General features: G+C 72.3%; 3 protein-coding genes across 6 annotated transcripts; 1 reads left to right on the top strand and 2 right to left on the bottom strand.

The window, feature by feature from the left end:
• The first annotated feature begins 172 nt into the window (after positions 1 to 172).
• On the top strand, positions 173 to 4702 carry RPS6KB2 (ribosomal protein S6 kinase B2). 2 transcript variants are annotated; one of them, XR_016222794.1, is made up of 15 exons: positions 173 to 347; positions 596 to 636; positions 709 to 829; positions 1062 to 1130; positions 1506 to 1653; positions 2385 to 2442; positions 2520 to 2620; positions 2702 to 2792; positions 2880 to 2948; positions 3080 to 3187; positions 3515 to 3577; positions 3677 to 3754; positions 3840 to 3947; positions 4058 to 4170; positions 4326 to 4702. XR_016222794.1 is itself a non-coding variant. In XM_051826690.3 (15 exons), exons 1-15 carry the CDS (start codon positions 270 to 272, stop codon positions 4507 to 4509), a joined length of 1452 nt encoding a protein of 483 aa, XP_051682650.2. In that variant the 5' UTR covers positions 174 to 269; the 3' UTR covers positions 4510 to 4702. The 2 variants fall into 2 exon arrangements, 1 of the variants encoding a protein (XP_051682650.2); XM_051826690.3 differs by having other exon boundaries at positions 174 to 347; positions 2880 to 2970.
• A 101-nt stretch (positions 4703 to 4803) lies between these two features.
• On the bottom strand, positions 4804 to 5995 carry PTPRCAP (protein tyrosine phosphatase receptor type C associated protein). The gene is made up of 2 exons (XM_089316102.1): positions 5820 to 5995; positions 4804 to 5542 (listed from the first exon to the last, which is right to left on the bottom strand). The coding sequence occupies exon 2, from the start codon at positions 5489 to 5491 to the stop codon at positions 4931 to 4933; it is 561 nt and encodes a 186-aa protein (XP_089172228.1). The 5' UTR covers positions 5492 to 5542; positions 5820 to 5995; the 3' UTR covers positions 4804 to 4930.
• A 720-nt stretch (positions 5996 to 6715) lies between these two features.
• On the bottom strand, positions 6716 to 11653 carry CORO1B (coronin 1B). 3 transcript variants are annotated; one of them, XM_051843375.2, is made up of 11 exons: positions 11532 to 11653; positions 10706 to 10908; positions 10027 to 10149; positions 9811 to 9940; positions 9532 to 9713; positions 9317 to 9436; positions 8741 to 8845; positions 8530 to 8675; positions 8210 to 8267; positions 7204 to 7473; positions 6716 to 7120 (listed from the first exon to the last, which is right to left on the bottom strand). In XM_051843375.2, exons 2-11 carry the CDS (start codon positions 10904 to 10906, stop codon positions 6995 to 6997), a joined length of 1461 nt encoding a protein of 486 aa, XP_051699335.2. In that variant the 5' UTR covers positions 10907 to 10908; positions 11532 to 11653; the 3' UTR covers positions 6716 to 6994.
• Positions 11654 to 11685: the final 32 nt, after the last annotated feature.

Here is an 11685-nt window from a genome sequence, read left to right as displayed (position 1 = left end):
CAGGTCGCTCCTCGCCAGTGCGGGTCCCGGAAGCGCTAAGGAGGGAGCTCCGCCACTCCTGGACTACAACTCCCGAGAGGCCGTGCGCGGACGCCATCTTTCCTCCTGACCCGGCTTTGCGGCTTGCCCCAGAGAGGGCAAAGCCTCTGCGCGTCATTCGCGCGCGCGCGGCCGCTGTCGCGGAGTGATGACGTCCGGCCCCGGCCCCGGCCTGTCAGTCAGAGCGCGGCAGGTGCGGGGCCGGAGGGGCCCGCGGGGCCGGCGCGGCCATGGCGGCCGTGTTTGACTTGGACCTGGAGACGGAGGAAGGCAGCGAGGGCGAGGGCGAGCCAGAGTTCAGTCCCGCGGTGAGTGAGACCCCGGAGCTGCTGCCACCCCGGGCCGGAGGGCTCTGACCCCTGCCGCTCCCGATCCTTCTCAGATCCCCGCGCCCACCCCGGCTCCCTCCGGGCCCCAGCCCCTTCCCCGATGCGCCCTTCGCCCCTCGGCGTCCCCTCCCCGGTCCGGGCCCCCTTCTCTGCGCCGAGCAGCCCAGCTCGGGGGGCGGCGGGAGGCACCTGGCCCCTCGCTCGCCCTTACCCTCGGTCTCTCACAGGACGTGTGCCCGCTCGCCGAGCTGAGGGCTGCTGGCCTGGAGTGAGTGCGGGTCGTGTTGGGGGGTGGGGGCGAGTGAGGAGGCGCTCCCCCCACTCACTTGTACGCTCGCAGGCCCGGGGGACACTATGAGGAGGTGGAGCTGACCGAGACCAGCGTGAACCCGGGCCCCGAGCGCATCGGCCCCCACTGCTTCGAGCTGCTCCGTGTGCTGGGCAAGGGGGGCTATGGCAAGGTACGCCCCCACCCCGCGCGCGCGCCCCCGCCGCCCGGCCCGCTTCCGGCACAGCCCCGGGACAGAGCAGACCTGCGAGGCAGGCGGCACCTGTGATGGGATTCAGGGCGGGGGACAGGGAGGCGGGAGGGGCCGGCCCTCTCACCCGCCCCGCCCTAGGGTGGGCCTAGGCCACCTGGTCCTGCCAGGGTGGGGCAGGGAAGCTGATCCCGTCCCCCCCCCCGCCCTACAGGTGTTCCAGGTGCGGAAGGTGCAAGGCAGCAACCTGGGCAAGATCTACGCCATGAAGGTCTTGAGGAAGGTGAGGCCGGCGGTGCCAGCCCCCGGCGGGGGGTGGGGGTGGGGTGGGGCCGCAGCCCGGGGCGGGGGGTGGGGGTGCGTGGGGCCGCCGTGCGTCGGCGGTGCCAGCCCGGGGGGGTGGGGTGGGGGTGCGTGGGGCCGCAGCCCGGGGCGGGGGGTGGGGGTGCGTGGGGCCGCCGTGGGTCAGCACTTGGTGGCTGGGGAGGGGGTGTGGGCGGGGCCAGGGACGCCCTGAGGCGCAGGACAGGCCTTGTCCCGTGGTGGTGCGGAGGTCAGAGGTCAATGCTGACAGCGCTGGAGAAACCCGGCGAGTGACCCCGGCTGGTGGCTGGAGGGAGCCCCGCCTTTACCCGCCCCCCCCACCCCGCGTCTCCAGGCCAAGATTGTGCGCAACGCCAAGGACACGGCGCACACGCGCGCCGAGCGCAACATCCTGGAGTCCGTGAAGCACCCCTTCATCGTGGAGCTGGCCTACGCCTTCCAGACGGGCGGCAAACTGTACCTCATTCTCGAGTGCCTCAGTGGTACGGGCGTGGCGGGGGCACCCGAGGAGCCAGGGGCGGGGCCTTGGGGGGTGAGGTGAGCGGTTGACCCCCGCGCCCCCGCCCCTTCGTTCATTCAGCAAACGTCTGGCAGCAGCTGGCGCGGCCCTCCCCGTGTCGGGGTGGGCCGTGGGCTGGGGGGTCTGTGTTGGAGGCCAGAGGGCGGCTTTGTCGGCATCTGCTCCTTCCCCAGGCCCCGGCTCACCCGCTCTCTGGCATCTCCTCCAGCCGCCGCTGGGCCCTCTTCCTAGAACGCGACTCCTCTCTGTCTTCTGCTCCCAGCTCCCGGCTCTAACGGCCCAGACGAAGCCCCGCTCGCCAGGACGTGGCCTGGGCCGGCTTCTCCCGCCGCCGCCGCCGCCTCGCTCTGCGCTCCGTCCCCTCGCTGCCGCCTTCTCTGTCCTGTCCTGTCGGGACTGTGTCTGAGACTCGGGGGGCTCTGGGGTCGCTGTCCGGTCTGTCTTTCCGTTAGAATGCACGGCCCGAGGGCAGTGGCAGGGTCTCCCCATCTCTGCCCCAGCTACGCCCAGCACCGGGCCGGGCACGGCGTAGGCATCGGTAGATGTTTGCTGAATTGAACCGAATGCCCACGGCAGCTCTGTGAGGCAGGTAGGGCGGGATTTCCGAGCCCCGCGTCCCCCGAGAAGTGACGGAGACTCGGAGAGCGACGGGGCTGGGGCCCAGCTGCGGCTGCTGACAACTTTGTGTCGCAGGTGGCGAGCTCTTCACGCAGCTGGAGCGGGAGGGCATCTTCCTGGAGGACACGGCCTGGTGGGTGTCGCTCCCGCCCCCTCCCCAGGCGGCCCCGGGAGCCCCGGGCCTGCCGTCACCTTGTCCTGTCTCTGCAGCTTCTACCTGGCCGAGATCACGCTGGCCCTGGGCCACCTCCACGCCCAAGGCATCATCTACCGGGACTTGAAGCCTGAAAACATTATGCTGAGCAGCCAGGGTGCGGCGCGGGGGCGTGGCGGGTCGGGGAGGCCAGGGTCAGCCCGAGGTCGGCCCTGACCCCCGGAACGTTCTCCCACAGGCCACATCAAATTGACAGACTTCGGGCTGTGCAAGGAGTCCATTCACGAGGGTGCCGTCACCCACACCTTCTGCGGCACCATCGAGTATATGTAAGGGGCCCCTGGCTGGTTGAGGGATGGGGGGGCGGGGTGGCCAGGAAGGGCCTGGCGGCACTGACCGGTGTGCCTGGCCCCCAGGGCCCCCGAGATCCTGGTGCGCAGTGGCCACAACCGGGCAGTGGACTGGTGGAGCCTGGGGGCGCTGATGTATGACATGCTCACTGGATCGGCAAGTCCCGCCTCCTCGGGCGGGGGCAGGGGTGCGGGAGACCCCTCCCGGGCCAGGGCAGCACCTGGGGGAGGCCCCTGAGGCTCCTCTCACCTCCCGCCTCCTCCAGCCTCCCTTCACTGCAGAGAACCGGAAGAAAACCATGGACAAGATCACGAAGGGGAAGCTGGTGCTGCCCCCCTACCTCACCCCGGACGCCCGGGACCTCGTGAAGAAGGTGGGCCCCTCCAGCCTGCGCCCAGCCCGGCCGCCCGCTGTCTCCACGAGGGCGGGCTCAGCCGCGGGGTGCTGCGCCCGGACAGGCCCGTGTCCAGGTCCCCGGGAGAGCGGTCACGCTGAGCTCATCAGAGAGGGGCGCGGGGGGGGGGGGCAGGCGCTCGGTGGGCACTTGGAGCCGGAGCCTCGTGGAAGCGCCCTGGGCTGGCGCCTGCGGACCCGGCCCGCAAGTCCTCGGGGGTCGGGGCGGAGGCGCTGGCCCTCGTCCCCTCGCACCCCTCCCCTGCCACGCACACCCCCGCCCGCACCCTCTGCCCTTCTCCCGCAGTTTCTGAAGAAGAATCCCAGCCAGCGGATCGGGGGTGGGCCCGCGGACGCTGCCGATGTGCAGGTGCGTCTGGGAGCGGCCCCGAGGGCAGAGTGTCGCCCGGGGTGGGAGTGGGGAGCCCACAGGCAGCCGTGGTCACGTCTGGGCACCCCCACCCCGCAGAGGCACCCCTTCTTCCGGCACGTCAATTGGGATGACCTCCTGGCCCGCCGCGTGGACCCCCCCTTCAGGCCCTGTCTGGTGAGTGGGGGCCCACCGCGGGCGGCAGGTGCAGGACCCATACCTCAGCTGCCCCCTGACCCCGCCCCCGCCTGCGCGCCCACAGCAGTCCGAGGAGGACGTGAGCCAGTTCGACGTCCGCTTCACAAAGCAGACACCCGTGGACAGCCCGGACGACACTGCCCTCAGTGAGAGCGCCAACCAGGCCTTCCTGGTGAGGGCCCCGGGGCTCGGGGCCGGGCCGGGCCGGGGCGGGGCAGGGCGGGGCAGGGCATAGCGAGCAGTGGCTGAGTGCTGAGCCGGACCCGGCCGTGCCTTCCGCAGGGCTTCACGTACGTGGCGCCCTCCGTCCTGGACAGCATCAAGGAGGGCTTTTCCTCCCAGCCCAAGCTGCGCTCCCCCAGGCGCCTCAACAGCAGCCCCCGGACCCCCATCAGGTACCGGGGACGGGGCGCAGCGTGTGGCTGGGCGGGGGAGGCCGGCTCTGACCCACCTCTCCTGGACACCCCTCGCCCTGCACACGCCCGATGGGAGGGTTGGGCCGACAGCCACGTACCTGGGGGCTCTGACTCTGCCTCGGTTTCCCCCGCAGCCCCCTCAAGTTCTCCCCATTTGAGGGGTTTCGGCCCAGCCCCGGCCCGCCAGAGCCCACAGAGCCACCTCTCCCTCCGCTGCTGCCTCCGCCACCGCCGCCCTCCAGCACGGCCCCCCTCCCCATCCGCCCCGCCTCCGGGACCAGGAAGTCTAAGAGGGGCCGTGGGCGGCCTGGGCACTAGGGGCTGGGCGGGGGTGCGGGCAGCCGTGGGGGGCCCCTCCGGGCCACTTTCTGGGATGTACCCGGGGGATGGGTGTGAGGGGGGGTCCCAGCTGGGGGGGGCTGTGCCCCGGAATCAAATCATGAGCACCGGGGCTGCAGGCGCCCTGCCCCCACCCCGTGCCCTTGGAGAATTAAAGGATTGGATCATGGCCCCCGCTGGCTCCTCTGCTGAACCCGGGGTGGGGGTGGGGGCCGGGCCGGGCCGGGAGAATCCTGTTTGGGAGGGCGGGGCTGCCACAGGAGCAGAGCACCGTGGGGCTGGAGCGGTTTATTTCGAGGTTGCCTGGCGCCTTGGGGACTGGGGGAGGTGGCAGTGGGGGCGGCTTGGGGAGCAGAGCACAGGAGAGGGGCTGTGTCGGGTGGGACACCGAGGCTGGCCCCTACAGCGCCGTGACGTGGAGGCCCTGGCCCCCGGCTGCGCCAGCGCTGTCGTCCCAGGCCGCGCTACCCGAAAAGGCGTGCAGGTCACTCAGCAGAGCCTCCGCGCTGCCCCCGGCGCACGCCGGCCCCTGGGAGCCGAGGGCCAGGCCCCCCTCGGTGTCACTGTCGTGGGCTTCCTCCGCCAGCTCGGGGGGCTGCTCTGGGCGGGACCCCGTTCCGCGCCGCTGCCCGGCTTCCCAGGGCTCAGCGCCGATGGCGTCCTCGGCGTCCTCGGCGTCCCGCTGGTCCTCCGGCTGCTCTGGGTCGGTGTCCCGTGACCCCGTCTCAGCCCGGGCCTGAAGCCAGCGGCCCGGGGGGCTGGCCTGGAGCAGGCGGCGGGTGCGGCCCCACAGCGCAGCGCCCAGGCGGTAGGGGTGGTAGTAGCCGCCGGAGTCGCGGCTGAGGCGGTGCCAGGCCAGGGCCAGGCCGGTGAGCAGCAGCAGCAGCAGCAGCAGCAGCAGGACCACGGTGACAGAGTTAGAGCCGGAGCCCAGGCCGTCCTCGCTGCCCCCTGAGCCCATGGCTCCCGGCAGGGCCAGCAGCGTCCCAAGCCCAAGGGCGCAGGGCAGAGCCTGTGGGAGACGGGCAGGGGCTCATCAGCACGAGTGGCCCTCAGGGGACAGCCAGGCAGAGAGCACCGTGCCCCGGCCCCCGGGTCGGCCCGTACCTCTGACCACCTCCCGCCCAGGGCCTCTGCACCGGCTGCTCCCTCTGCCGGGAGCCCAGACCCTGCCAGAGCCGTGTGGCGGCTCAGGCTCACCCTCACCTGCCCTTGCCCATTCTGCCACCAGAAGTAAGCTGCAGGGAGACAGGGATGTGTGGGGAGGGGCCAAGTCCCCAGAGCAGTACCTGGCGCGTAGGGAGTGTGGCCAGGCCGGGGCCAGGGAGGCCAGGGACGGGGGCACCTGGACCAACCCAGAGGCAACCCCTCTGCTCGGTGGGCTCCCAGAAGGGGCCCCGAGGAGGATTCTGGAGGCCTCTTCCCCCAGCCCCGGGGCTGCCCCAGCTGCAAAGTTTCCGTTTGACTCCCCATCTTCGGGGGCCTCTGGGCGCGGGCCAGGCCCGGGCCAGCCAGCCGCGCTGCCGGAGGAAGCCTGCGGTCGCAGCAGGTGGGGCTGGGGGAGGGGTGCTGGGGTGCAGGCCTCCATCTGCCCAAGCCTGCAGGGCCGGGCGCAGCCCCGGGGAGGTGCGGGTGAGGGTCCACCCCGGGTCTCGGGGCCCAGCCTGGCGCGGGGTGCTGGGAGGGAGGGAGGGAGGAAGGCCCAGTGCCGCCCCCCACTCATTCTAGGTCTCACTCCCTCTGGGCCTCGGCGGGAGGGGAGGGGGCGATGCTCCCTCAGCTCCCCCAGCCCAGGTCATCCCAGCCCGGACTTGCTGGGCCCCCACCCCGGGAGCCCAGGGGGCTCCAGGCTCACCATCGGTCGGGCGGCCTCTGCGCCGGCGCCCACCTCCAGCTCAGGCCGCGTCGAGTGAGAAGTGAGCGCAGGTCTCAGCTGCAGCAGGGGCACTTCCGGTTCCTGCCACAGACCCCACCCACTCCTCCCTGCCGCGGAACCCTGTGGGGCCCTGGCCCCCAGGACCACCCTGACCCCCACCCCGTCTGAGGCTGGGGCCAAGGGGAGGCGCTGGGCACGAGGCCCAAAGCAGGACACAGCCTCTGCCTCAGTTTCCCCACAGCTACCCCTCCCATCTGTGATGCCCCCAGGTCTCCAGCCCCACCCTCGCAGCAGCAGGTCAGACCTGGCTTCTAGAAAGAGACTTTTATTTGGAATGAAAATAGAGAGCCCACCCTCCTGCCCCCTCTTGGGGGGGGGCACAGGGCCGGGCGGGGTGGGGGAAGGTGGTCCCTCGGGAGTGCAGTGAGCGGGCTTGGTACAAAAACCTCGCGGGCGCAGCCTAGGGCCCTGGCAGGGTTGGGGTGCAAAGCGGCCCCCGCCCAGCCCCAGGGACCCGTGGCGGCCAGCGGCCCGGTGTGACCTGCCGCAGAAGCTGAGTGAGAAGGGGCGGCGGCGTGGGCGGTGGTCCTAGGCGTCCCCGTTCTCCACGCGGCCCAGCTGCTCCTCCAGGCGCCCGATGCGCTCGCCCTGCTCTTTCACCAGGGCGCGCAGCGCCCGCAGCTCCCGCATCACCTCCTCCAGCTTCCCGGCCTCCTGCGGGGACGGGGCGGGCCGTCAGGAGCCACCCCCAGGCGGAGGCTGCGGCCGGCCGGCGAGGGGCGCTGCGCCACACGTACCCCGGCTCCCGAGAGGCTGCTGCTGGCGGCGGCGGCGGGCGCGGGGGCGGCGGGCGCGGGGGCGGCCGGCCGGGCGGCGCTGGTGGGCCGGCTGTCCGACAGCACGTTGCGCCGGCTGACCTTGAGGTCCCGCTGCTTGCTGGGCACGTAGGCCTCTCGCAGCGAGATGAGGACGGGGCCGGCGTCCCGCCCGCTCACCCACTCCTCCGCCTCCAGGGCCGCCTCGGGCCCCGCGGTGTCCGGGTAGAGGTCGTCCTGGAAGAGGTCGGACTGCACAGGGAGGGGCGGGGTCCGGATCAGCGGGGCGGGCCCTGTCGGGGTCCTCCGGGGCTGACCCTCGGGCCACTCCGCAGCCCTCGCTCGGCCCCCGGGCTTGCACCCCAGTGGCCCCGAGCTCGGATCTGCGCCCTCTGTCGCCGGCTTTCCAGGCACCACGGCCAGCTCCCTCTGAGCACCCCCAACCTTCCTACATCGGCCCTGCGAGCGGCAGGGCCAGCTGTGTGGCTCCGGGGGACTCAGGAGGCCACGTCTGTGAGCTCCTGGGCCAGGCCCTATCAGCCGCACTCTGGATCTGCTCCCAGAAGTGCCTGGCACGGGAACGGAGCGCTCGGCCGGGGCCGGCCGGAGAATAATGGAAGTGTGTCCGCGGCTCTTGGCTGGGCTCCGGACGGGACCGTCCGCTGCAGCCACACGCCCTGCCTCACTCCCCATTCCCACCTCCATAGCCTCCGCCTGGCTTGCACCACAATGCACCGTGCCCCCCCCCCCCGCTGTGCCGCTGGTCCTGCCTCCTACAGGAAGCCCTCCGTAGCTGCCACTCGTGCCTGCAGGCCTGGCGTCTGCCTCCTCCAGTTCACTCAGGGTAGAGCTGTAGTTTACCCTGTGGTGGCTCCTTCCCGCCCAGCCCCTGGTCAGCACAGCCCAACACCCGGCTGTGTAATGGGCCTGCTGACCACAGCCCACCCTGGGTCCTGTGCCGCAGGGCGGAGGAGCCAGGCAGCCTCACCTTTCTTGGCACAGTCATGACAATGGGCTCACACTTGCGCTCGTGCAGTTTGTAGAACCTGGGGAGGGGGTGGAGCCCTGGCTTGAGCCCCCGTCGGCTCTCCCAGGACCCCCCCACTTCCCTTCCAGTCCTCAGCCCAGGCCCCCTGACAGATGACCCCGGGGCCCTGCCTCAGAGGTTCCGCGACTGACGCCGGGGCCCGCTCCCACCCGAGCAGCCGCCCACGATCCCACCTCTCACCCTGGCTCCCGGCCAGCCCCCCTGCCCCCAGGCTGGACCCCAGCGAGCCCTGGGCGCGACCGGCGCCGCGGGGCGCTCACCGGGCGATCTCGCACTTGCTGACTTCCAGGCCCCTCTTGGGCATGCTGCCCACGCCTCTCTGGGGCTCCTTGCTGGTGAACGTGTTCAGGAAGTGGATGTAGGGGGGCTCGTCTGTGATCTCGAAGTACCGGATGCTGGAGTCGCCCTGTGGGGGCAGGGCGGTCAGCCCCGGGGCACCCCGCCGCCCTGCCCCCGCAGGCCCAGCCCCACCTTGCCGCAGACGTAGACCACGCTGGTGTCGGGGTCGTAGAAGGGCAGCAGGGCCCCGTTGCTCGAGTCCAGCTCCTGCAGGGCCATGGGCTCCTCGAGGTTTTCCTGGGGCCGGGCGGGAGGGGCGGGGGGGGGCACGGTCAGGCCACGCACACCAGACCCTGCCGCCTCGCGCCAGCCAGGCAACACGCGGGCCAGCGCCTGCCCGATTCTAGGCTCTGCCCGCACGGGGCACCCACCGGGCCCCTCTGCACCCCAGCACCCCACTCTCCCAGCCTCCTCCAGGCCTAAAGACCACTCAGGCCACTGAGCAAGCACTGGGAAGTCTGCCCCCAGGCGACCTCACTCAGCCAGAAACACAGGGCTGGGGGGGCTTCCTGGCAGCCCCAGGGTGGCCCGGGGCACAGGCTGGGAGGGCCTTGGCCTTGGCCGACAGCGGGTCGAGGACCCAGGGACAGTGGGTAAGGGCAGGGCTGAGACCCTGGCAGTCCCAGGCCACTCCATGGCGACTCCTGCCCGCCTGGTACCGGAGGAGCTCCCCAGGGAGGGACCCCCCAGGCCAGCAGCGCCACTCACGGGGTCCCAGAGCGCCAGCTGCCGCTCGCTCATGCGGCTGAAGCCCGTGGTGAACACCTTGCCGTCCGCCAGGAAGATGGCCCGCATGGGCCGGGCCCCCTCGTGGGCCTTCTCCCGCTCCTGCGGGCGAGAGATGGGTCGGTGCGCGGCCTGGCAGGGCCCGCGGGCCCGTGGACGGGGTCCTGGCCCGGTGGTCGGGGCGGGGGCACACGTACTGCCACCAGCGTGCCGCGGCGGGGGTCGATGATGCGCACGCTCTTGTCCTTGCACGCCGAGCAGAAGAGGCTGCCGTTGCGGTTCCAGCTGACGTTGTAGATGAGGTCGGGGTGCAGGCTGTCCAGCCGGTACAGCTCCTCCGCCGTGCCCACGTTCCAGATGAGGACCACGTTGTCGCACCCTGGCGGGAGGCGACCACAGGCTCAGGCCCCGTCTCCCCGCCCCTGCAGGCCCGGCTTTGCCATCTGGCAGATGGGCGGGGAGGGGGCGGGGCGGACCTGCACTGAGCAGCACGTTGCGGGCCGTCGGGTGCCAGGTGACGATGCCCACTCGCTTCGTGTGCCCCTCGAGCACCACCACGGGCTCGGTCAGCGGGGAGGTCAGCCCGTCCTCGGGGATCTGCCACACCTACGGGGGGCGGGGTGCCGAGCTGAGCCCCCCTCTGGCTCCTGCAGCCGCACCGAGACCCCCGCCCAGCGCGCCCCGGGCCTCACCATGACCGTGCAGTCCTCGGAGCCGCTGGCGATGACCCCGTCGTTGTGGGGACACCACTCGATGTCCAGGACGGGTCCCGTGTGCCCACACACGGTCGGGTAGGCCTTGTCAATGCGGCCGGTCTGCAGGCGTGGGGGCGGGCGGGGGCTCAGCATCCCTCCGGGAGACCCAGCGTCCTCTTCCTCCCGTGGGAGTGACAGTGGCTGCGTCCCACCCACCTGGTGGGCAGGACCCAGGGGCCCGCCCCCAACCCTGACCTCCACCCACCTGGTGGGCAGGACCCAGGGGCCCGCCCCCAACCCTGACCTCCACCCACCTGGTGGGCAGGACCCAGGGGCCCGCCCCCAACCCTGACCTCCACCCACCTGGTGGGCAGGACCCAGGGGCCCGCCCCCAACCCTGACCTCCACCCACCTGGTGGGCAGGACCCAGGGGCCCGCCCCCAACCCTGACCTCCACCCACCTGGTGGGCAGACAGACCCGGGGTCCGCCCCCTGACCCTGACCCTGACCCCGGGCAGTAAAACACTTTCTCTGGGCTAACACCTCCCGGGAGGTGGCTCTGGCTGCAGGCACACCTGCCCGGCAGATCAGGGAGGGCTGAGATGGGGGGGTTCAGAAGGGCTGTGCAGGTGCGGTCGGGTGCCTCCGGTCCTGTTCCCGACCCCCAGGGGCCCACCTTGCTTAGGGGGAGCACCAGAAAGGCGCCCCCGCCGCTGGCCTCCACGATCACCGCCAGGAACTTGGGGTTCACGGCGCAGAAGGTGCTGTCCCAGGTGACACGGGACACCCGAATGTCCTCGTAGCACTGGTCGTTCTTGACCGGCTGCCCGAACACATGCCGGAATTTGCTCTGCCGGACCACCTTGCGGAAGGACATGTCTGCAGGCCGCAGCCCTGGGTCAGCGAGAGGAAGTGGGCAAGGCCACGGGGGGCTGGGCGCCCTAACCCCGCCCCCTCAGTTCCCGGTACAGAGCGGGGCCACAGGTGCACACCCCTGACCACCTCCCCGGGCTGCGGGCTGAAGCCCTGGCCCCTGCGGAGTCCTGCGGGCCTGGGCTGGGGGCGGGGTGTTGCGGAGAGGGGAGGGGTGGGAGGCGCCCTCGTCCTCGCCGGGGAAGTCTAGGCCAGCTCCTCTCCAGGGCGCAGCCGGATCCGAGCAGCCTCCCTGCTGCCCGGCGACTTGGCGGCTGGGTGATGGGCAGGAGCGGTCTCCCACGGGGGGCCGAGCGGCGCCCCAGTTCCGAGCGGCCGGGCGCTGCAGGGAGCCCGACCCGGGAGGAGGGGGCTCAGCAGGACCGGGCCCAGGGCGCCGCCGCCAGCCGCGGGGTATCCCTAAGCGGCCTCGCAGAACCGGGCCCAACTTCCAGGGACCCCGGCCGGGGGGGCAGGGGCTGGTGGCCCGGGGAGCCGGGACCGAGGGTGGGGCGCGGCGAGGGGAGGGCTCCCCGGGGCCCCGCCCCGCAGCTCCGCCCGCGTCCCCAGCTCCGTCCCCGCGCGCTCACCGCTCACCGGGGCGCCGGGGGCTACGGCACCGGCCTGGGGCGGCTCCGGATCCCGGCCTCTGGGAAGCAGGAAGCGGGAATCAGGAAGTGACAGAGGAGCCGGGGCGGGGGCGGGGCCGAGGTCACGCGCGGAGGGGCGGGGCGCGAGCCGGGG

Source organism: Oryctolagus cuniculus, chromosome 1 (assembly GCF_051225735.1).
Source record: "Oryctolagus cuniculus isolate XC-2025 breed Fujian yellow rabbit chromosome 1, ASM5122573v1, whole genome shotgun sequence".
Classification (NCBI taxonomy): Eukaryota; Metazoa; Chordata; class Mammalia; order Lagomorpha; family Leporidae; genus Oryctolagus; species Oryctolagus cuniculus.
This window is presented reverse-complemented; position numbering and strand designations above follow the sequence as displayed.

Coding starts and splice junctions, on each gene's coding strand:
- RPS6KB2 (XM_051826690.3), top strand. CDS start 270: ATGGCGGCCGTGTTTGACTTGGACCTGGAGACGGAGGAAGGCAGCGAG. Junction 1,654..2,384: donor CATTCTCGAGTGCCTCAGTG/GTACGGGCGTGG, acceptor TTTGTGTCGCAG/GTGGCGAGCTCTTCACGCAG. Junction 2,793..2,879: donor TGCGGCACCATCGAGTATAT/GTAAGGGGCCCC, acceptor CCTGGCCCCCAG/GGCCCCCGAGATCCTGGTGC.
- PTPRCAP (XM_089316102.1), bottom strand. CDS start 5,491: ATGGGCTCAGGGGGCAGCGAGGACGGCCTGGGCTCCGGCTCTAACTCT.
- CORO1B (XM_051843375.2), bottom strand. CDS start 10,906: ATGTCCTTCCGCAAGGTGGTCCGGCAGAGCAAATTCCGGCATGTGTTC. Junction 9,437..9,531: donor GCCGCGGCACGCTGGTGGCA/GTACGTGTGCCC, acceptor TCTCGCCCGCAG/GAGCGGGAGAAGGCCCACGA. Junction 7,121..7,203: donor GCAGCCTCTCGGGAGCCGGG/GTACGTGTGGCG, acceptor CCGTCCCCGCAG/GAGGCCGGGAAGCTGGAGGA.